The 9,175-nt window shown below is 40.1% G+C and overlaps 1 protein-coding gene across 1 annotated transcript in view; it reads right to left on the reverse strand.

Moving 5' to 3' along the window:
- Positions 1-6,425: 6,425 nt before the first annotated feature.
- Positions 6,426-9,175, reverse strand: part of LOC115215719 (mitochondrial import inner membrane translocase subunit Tim29) — a 7,604-nt gene continuing 4,854 nt past the window's right edge. The window contains exon 2 of the mRNA XM_029785012.2: positions 6,426-7,004. Within this exon, the coding sequence (XP_029640872.1) occupies positions 6,496-7,004 (509 nt within the window). The 3' untranslated portion in view covers positions 6,426-6,495. The remainder of the gene's footprint in view (positions 7,005-9,175) is intronic.

A 9,175-nucleotide genomic window follows, 5' to 3' on the forward strand; every position in this document is an offset into this window, starting at 1 on the left:
AAGTGAAAGTTAATCCAGTTAAAACAGGAGTCCGTAGAGGTTAGCTGTTGTTTATGCCCAAATCAGTACTGATCAAGCAAACCAGTAATCAAAGGCATTCCAGTCATGACCATCCAGTTTATTTGTCTTCTACTTGTTTCAGTCGTCAGACTGCAGCCTTGTTGGGACACTGCCTTGGAATTTTTAGTTGAACGAATCGACCCCAGTACTTTTTTCAAGCCTGGCATTTATTCTATGGGTCTCTTTCACCAAACTAATTTACAGGGGTGTAAACAAACCAATACCAGTCACAGTCATCAAATGGTAGTGGGGGATAAAATCAGATGCACAGACATATATATATATATATCATCATCATCATCATCATCATCGTTTAACGTCCGCTTTCCATGCTAGCATGGGTTGGACGGTTCAACTGGGGTCTGGGAAGCCCGAAGGCTGCACCAGGCCAGTCAGATGTGGCAGTGTTTCTACAGCTGGATGCCCTTCCTAACGCCAACCACTCCGAGAGTGTAGTGGGTGATTTTATGTGCCACCGACACAGGTGCCAGACGAGGCTGGCAGACGGCCACGCTCGGATGGTGTTTTTTATGTGCCACCGACACAGGTGCCAGACGAGGCTGGCAGACGGCCACGCTCGGATGGTGTTTTTTATGTGCCACCGACACAGGTGCCAGACGAGGCTGGCAGACGGCCACGCTCGGATGGTGTTTTTTATGTGCCACCGACACAGGTGCCAGACGAGGCTGGCAGACGGCCACGCTCGGATGGTGTTTTCTTATGTGTCACCGACACAGGTGCTAGACGAGGCTGGCGGACGGCCACGCTCGGATGGTGTTTGTTACGTGCCCTCAGCACGGAGGCCAGTCATTGCGGTACTGGCTACGGTCACGTTCGGATGGTTTTCTTATGTGCCACCGGCACTGGTACCACAAGGATACAAATTCCATTGATGTTCATCTATTTTGATTTGGTTCGATTTGATTTGATACGATTCTCACTTGCCTCAACAGGTCTTCACAAGTGTCACAAGAAGGAAGGTATGCACAGGTGGACTGACTACGTCCCAGGTAGGGGCCACGGATTATGGCTTCACTAGTCTTGCCGGGTCTTCTCACGCACAGCATACTTCCATAGGTCTCGGTCTCTAGTCATTTCCATGGTGAGACCTAACGTCCGAAGGTCGTGCTTCACCACCTCGTCCCAGGTTTTCTGGGTCTACCTCTTCCACGGGTTCCCTCAACTGCTAGGGATTGGCACTTTCTCACACACCTCTCTTCATCCATTCTCGCCACATGACCATACCAGCGCAATCGTCTCTCTTGCACACAACAACTGATGCTTCTTAGGTACAACATTTCTCTCAAGGTACTAACGCTCTGTCGAGTAAGTACACTGACATTACACATCCATCGGAGCATACTGGCTTCGTTCCTCACGAGCTTACGCATGTCCTCAGCAGTCACGGCCCATGTTTCACTGCCATGTAGCATAGCTGTTCGTACACATGCATCATACAGTCTGCCTTTTACTCTGAGCGAGAGGCCTTTAGTCACCAGCAGAGGTAAGAGCTCCCTAAACTTTGCCCAGGCTATTCTTATTCTAGCAGTTACACTTTCAGCGCACCCACCCCCACTACTGACTTGGTCACCTAGATAGCGGAAACTATCAACTACTTCTAGTTTTTCCCCCCGGAAAGTGACAGAAGTTGTTTTCTGCAGATTTTCGGAGGTCAGTGCTCCAGAGCACCTGCCACATACAAAAACTATCTTCCCAGTTAGCCTACCTTTGACATTGCTGCACCTCTTATGTGTCCATAGCTTACACTGGGTACATCTTATAGAGTTTCTACCTACACCTTTTCTACAGATCGAGCAGGGCCATCTTCCTGATGATATTTGTGGGTTTTCTACCTTTCTACTTATTAGTACTTTGGTTTTAGCTAGGTTGACTCTAAGGCCCCTCGATTCTAAACCCTCCTTCCACACCTGGAACTTCTCCTCCAGTTCTGATAGTGACTCAGCGATTAGAGCGAGGTCGTCAGCATAGAGGAGCTCCCAGGGGCAACCGGTCTTGAATTCCTCCGTTATTGCCTGGAGGACTATGATAAATAGGAGGGGGCTGAGTACTGAACCCTGGTGGACCCCAACCTCTACTTTGAATTCTTCTGTGTACATGTTGCCAACTCTAACCTTACTTACGGCATCTCTGTACATGGCTTGCACAGCCCTCACCAGCCATTCATCTATCCCTAGTTTCCTCATTGACCACCAGATGAGGGATCGGGGGACCCTATCAAAGGCTTTCTCCATGTCAACAAAAGCCAGGTACAGGGGCTTATCCTTGGCTAGGTATTTCTCCTGCAGCTGCCTTACCAGGAATATAGCATCAGTGGTGCTTTTCCCTGGGACAAACCCAAACTGCATCTCATCTAAACTAACTCTCTCTCTAATTAGTTGGGCTAAGACCCTCTCCGTAACCTTCATTACCTGATCCAACAGCTTGATACCTCTGTAATTATTTGTATCCAGGGCATCACCTTTACCTTTGTAGCAGTTGACTAGTATGCTGCTACACCAGTCATTGGGTATGACTCCTTCGTGTATCACCTGGTTGACTATACGGGTGACTAGGTTATAGCCGACACTGCCAGATATTTTGAGCATCTCTGCAGTAATTCCTGATGGGCCTGGGGCTTTCCCTGTCTTCATGCTTCTAACTGCCTTAGCTACTACGGAACTATCAACTCGGATAGCTGGTCCCTCTGTTGGGTCAACATTTGGCAGACTCTCTTTATCCCATTCATTTTCTTTATTCAGCAAACTTTCATAGTGGCATCTCCAAACCTCTCTCTTTGCATCCTCATTTAGCGCAAGTGAACCATCATCCATGCGAACACACTTCTCTCCTACCACATCACGATTCTCTATATATACACACACAACAGGCTTCTTTCAGTATCTGTCAACCAAATCCATTCACAAGATTTTGATCGACTGAAGGCTCTAGTAGAAGACATTTGCCCAAGATGCCACACAGTGGCACTGAACCCTGAACCATGTGATTAGGAAGCCACACAGCAACACCTGTTTAATAGATACAGTGAACTCTAGACCAGTGTTTTTCACAAGAGTGCACAGGCATCTTGGAGTCGAGGTGAAGGTAGTGTGAGAATTGAAAAGGGGAGCAGGCAACCAAATTGCCAAGTTTTAAATTTGTCCAACACCATAGTGAAGGTTAGAAGAATTATATTGGATGTAAACTTTAATTCGTCTTCTCTTTAGTTAATAAGGAAGTAATGTGATTAATTTCAAAAATGTTTATTTGAATGTGTTCACCAAGTTGGTATGGTACTGAGGGAGATTTGGTTGTTATTTCTAGCAACAAAAAAAAAACCCACAGGATTTTTCAGACTCAGACAACCACAATGACCATCCTAATTTTTGTACAGCCAGGATTACACTGTTCAATGTATCTTCTCGATTTTTTCCCTAATATTCTTGAGCAGATTTAGCCACTATTTTTAGCAGTTTGAGTGATCACAAGAGGCAGCTCATTGTTGGTCCAGTAAAGATAAGTTTTTTATGCATATATGTAATATATATATATATATATATTATATATATATATATATATATATATATATATATATATATATCATCATCATCATCATCAATTTAACATCTGCTTTCCATACTGGCATGGGTTGGACGCTTTGAATGACTGGCAATCCAGGAGGCTGCACCAGGCTCCAATCTGATTTGGCAAGGTTTCTACAGCTGGATGCCCTTCCTAATGCCAACCACTCCGAGAGTGTAGTGGGTGCTTTTTATATGCCACTGGCATGGGAGCCAGTCAGGCAGCACTGGCATCAGCCATGCTTAAATGGTGTTTTTTACATGCCACAAGGCACAGGTATCAGCCACAATTTCACTTGGTTCAACAGGTTTTCACAAGCACAGCATATTGCCTAACGATTTAAGGGTGCTTTTAAATGGGCCAGTTATGTGACACTGGGATTGGTCACATCTATAATCTCACTTGGCTTGCCAGGTCTTCTCAAGCACAACGTATCTCCAAAGGTCCCAGTCGCTTGTCATTACCTCTGTGAGGCTCAATGTTTGAAGGTTGTGCTTCACCACTTCATCCCATCTCTTATTGGGTCAACTTCTTCCACAGGTCCCCTCCACCATTAGAGTGCAACACTTCTTCACACAGCTGTCCTCGTCCATATGCATTGCATGACTATGCCAGCGCAGTCGTCTCTCTTGCACACCACATCTGATGCCTCTTATACCCAACTGTTCTCTCAGGATGCTTACACTCTGTCATGCATGGACACTGACACTGTACATCCAACAAAGCATACTAGCTTCATTTCTTTCAAGCCTACGCATGTCCTCTTTGGTCACAGCCCATGTTTCACTGCTGTGTAGCACGGCTGTTTGCACACAGGCATCATACAGTCTACCTTTCACTCTGAGCGAGAGGCCCTTTGTTACCAGCAGAAGTAGGAGCTCTCTGAACTTTGCCCCAGCTACTTTTATTCAAGCAGCTACACTCTCAGAGCATCCACCCCAGCTACTGACTTGGTCACCTAGGTAATGGAAGCTATCAACTACTTCTGGTTTTCCCTCCCCGCTGGCAAGTGAGGGAATCTGCTTTCTGTACATGTTCGGTGTTTATTGCACCTATGCATCTTCCACACACAAAAACTATCTTCCCCATTAACCTTCCTTTGATATTACTGCACCTCTTATGTGTCTATAGCTTACATCAAGTACACCTTATGGAGTTTCTACCTACGCTTTTTCTACAGTTGAAACAGAGTCATCTACCTGAAGGGATTTGTGATTTGTCCATCTTCCTACTCACTAAGACTTTATATATATATATATATATTCAGTAAAAACAATTAAGATTCAAGTGAGTTCCAATGAATTCACATGAATGTGATACTTAATTTAGATGCACCACAAATCTATATGGTATTAACCATGAAATAATGTGGGGTGATTATAAACAAGAAAAAAGCAACAAGAATGGATTAGTTGTTCAGTACAATTGTTTCATACGAAGAACAGCTTTATTAAAAGCTGCAAATATTGCAGCAAATACAAGTGCCCCGTATTCATCAGCCAAAACACACATGAGTTTTCCAAACATCCTAGAGGGTGACGCTACACTCATGAAGTATCGAAGAGAGTTCTATAAAAAGCAAAGTTAGATTGTAAGCAGACTTCAAAAGTTCTCTAATGATGCACAGTTTTATAAAAGGTAATTTTAAAAAAGTTTGTTAGCTTCACAGAAAAGGTAAATCCATCCATAATAATGCAGGTGTAATTTCCGGAGGTATGAGGAGATATTTCATACTCAGAGACGATGAATTTATCCATAATAATGTAGATGTAATTTCCTGATATATGAGAAGATGCTGATCACACTTCTGTTCATTTCACAAAACTACTATGCTGGAAGAAGAGATTGACTATATTGGCTAAAAGAAGTTAGTGAAGCAGAAACCGCCTGCTTACAATCTAACTTTGCTTTTTATAGAACTCTCTTCGATACTTCATGAATGTAGCCTCACCCCCTAGGATGTTTGGAAAACTCATATGTGTTTTGGCTGATGAATATGGGGCACTTGTATTTGCAGCTTTTAATAAAGCTGTTCTTCGTATGAAACAATTGTACTGAACAACTAATCCATTCTTGTTGCTTTTTTCTTGTTTATATATATGCCAGACGAGGCTGGCAAATGGACACGATCGGATGGTGCTTTTTACGTGGCACCTGCACGGGGGCCAGGCGAGGCTGGCAACAGCCACGAACGGATGATGCTTTTTACGTGCCACCGGCACTGGCAACGGCCACGTCCGGTGGCACGTAAGAGAACCATCCAAATGTGGCTGTTGCCAGCGCCGCCCCGACTGGCCTCGTGCCGGTGGCACGTAAAAAGCACCCACTACACTCACGGAGTGGTTGGCGTTAGGAAGGGCATCCAGCCGTAGAAACATTGCCAGATCAGACTGGGCCTGGTGCAGCCTTCTGGCTTCCCAGACCCCAGTTGCACCGTCCAACCCATGCTAGCATGGAAAGCGGCCGCTAAACGATGATGATGATGATATATATATATATATATATATATATATATATATATATATATATATATATATATATATATATATATGAGAGAGAGAGAGAGAGAGAGCAAGCGAGTGGATCTCTGTATTTGTCAAGCTGCAAGCAGTGTTGTCACTTCTCCAGTCAACAAATCCTTCATTCACTGTACACCTTTCAAGACATGCAAGGGTTAGGGACAGAAAGGGCATCCAGCAGTAAAACAAAACCTCAGTAAGATATGCATGCTGGCATGGAAAAATGGACATAGAAACAAACAATATATCACAGAAATAAAATCAATATATCTGAAATCAAAACATTTTATTTTGGTTCACTATTGGTCTCTTCTATTGCTTACAGAAGCTGATTATGTTAACGAGATGAAGCCGTCATATTTCCAGTTTCATCCCATTCGTTCTCATTAACGTCATAATCCTTCATGGCATCTTCCAAATAAATCCAGTAACCATTAATACCAACATCTACAATATTTTTATAAATCTCTAACCATGGGGTTTTTAATTTACCGCACTGTGCAACGTACAGCCCAAGGCCTTGAGTATAATTGTCTTCATACATGAAAGAACAAACCCCTAAATTAATATGAACCAATTTGCTGTCCCTCATGTTTGAAACCAATTCTCGTAAATGTTTCTCTGTTTTCGGGCTGCGAATCGCTTGACCAACAAGAGCAAGTCTATTGGCACTTTCCATGAGGCTGTAGGTGAAACTGTTCTCATTCGGGTTGGATTTTATTAAGAATCCAATGGCAGACAAGAAAGTGATATAAGCTGACGCCTTCAGAGGTTTTTCTCGCATGGATTCTGCAGTCTCTATAGCAACGACTTTGTAATCACTGTAGATGTTGTGGAAGTAGTTACCTGGAGAGAGAAAAAAAAGTTTGCAGTAATTAGTAAATCATCATAATCATCGTCGTTTAACGTCTGTCTTCTAGGCTGGCATAGGTTGAATGGTTTCGCAAGATCCAACAAGCTGAAGGGCTGCATTATGCTCCAATGTCTGCTTTGGCAGGGTCTCTACAGCTGAATGCCCTTCCTAACACCAACATCTAAGTTTATATTCATTTACTAGTTTGATTAAATAGTTTATTTTTGAAAATAGTTTACTTGTTTAATGGCTAAGTCAAAGCAGGAAGGGCAATCCACATGACCATTTTCAGGGTTTCTAAGACTTTTATGAAGATAGGTGAAAAGAAAAAAAACCTCTCCTCAGTCTCAGCCTGAAAGCTTACAGCAAAATACACATCGTTAAAACCTCCTCCCACCTCAATTCCTAAGTGTTAATATTAAACAGAATGATATAGATTAATTCTACCACCCAAAAACAGGAGCAACCCATTTTGATAGGCTTCCATATAATTTCCCCTAATCAAATTTCATTCACAAGGCTTCGATAGAAGAAACTTCGACAAGATGCCACACAGCTGTGAAGCAAACTTCATCACACAACCATCACAGCATCCAGACTGCAATTGGTCCCCTGGATTCTTGTGTTTTACTTATTTTACTTAGATATTCCTTTGCTGGATGCCATATAAGAATGGCAAACTCCAAGACCATTCAACCAGATAATCTCTGCTTTATTCAAACATCACAGATGTTTCTCAGCTAAATTAACAAAACTAACCAGTCTTCTGCTTTATATTACACACAGCTGTGCAGTTAAGGAGTTCATTTCCCAACCATCAGGTTTCAGGTTGTCCCACTGCATTACACCTCGGGCAAGGACCTTCTGTAACCTTGTAAATGGCACCTGTTGAGTGTGAGTGTCTGTGTATATATAACTTTGCAGCACCTCCTCGTATATATATATATATATATATATATATATATATATATATATATATATATATATATATATATGTATATATATATACATATATATATACATAGATATATATATATATATATATATATATATATATTACATACATATATATATTTATTATATATATACATACATATATATTTATATATACATACATATATATTTATATATATATATACATATAAATATTTATATATATATATACTATATATATTTATATATATATACATATATATTTATATATATATATACATACATATATTTATATATATATATTACATATATATATATATATACATACTATATATATATATATACATACATATTATATATATACATACATATATATATATATATATACATACATATATATTTTTATATATATATATATACATATATATTTATATATATATATATACATACATATATATTTATATATATATATATACATACATATATATATATATTTATATATATATATATACATACATATATATATTTATATATATATATATACATACATATATATATTTATATATACATACATACATATATATATTTATATATACATACATACATATATATATATATTTATTATATATATATATATATACATACATATATATATATATATTTATATATAATATATATATACTACTGATTGAAAAAATATCAGACAGCTTAAAATACTAGAATATTGCAGTAAATAACTAATAATAATAATAATCTATCTCCTTCCTTTTTATTCAAATTTCAATTCTCAAAAAACAAAAAACACAAATGTATTTAGTCTTTGTCCATAACAAAAATCTAAATCGCATCACATAACGACAATACGGCACAACTATTTCACCTCAATTGGACCAGCTCTCTTCAACATTACACCAGGACACGTCAAAAAAGAAACTGACCACACAAAATTCAAGAAGTCTTTGGACAAATTCCTTCAAACAGTACCGGACAAACCACCCACACCCGGATATGACTCCGCAAACAATAACTCTCTGCTCGAATGGGCCTTGGTGCCCAAATCCTGAACTGAAAGACTTCGCCAGGTGGTGCCATTAAGTTAGACATGGCCTGGGCCAATACTGGCCAAAACCTTTCTAAGTTATTCTAAGTTATATATATATCATCATCATCATCGTTTAACGTCCGCTTTCCATGCTAGCATGGGTTGGACGGTTCAACTGGGGTCTGGCAA

This window comes from Octopus sinensis, linkage group LG9, assembly GCF_006345805.1.
Source record: "Octopus sinensis linkage group LG9, ASM634580v1, whole genome shotgun sequence".
NCBI classification, from domain to species: Eukaryota; Metazoa; Mollusca; class Cephalopoda; order Octopoda; family Octopodidae; genus Octopus; species Octopus sinensis.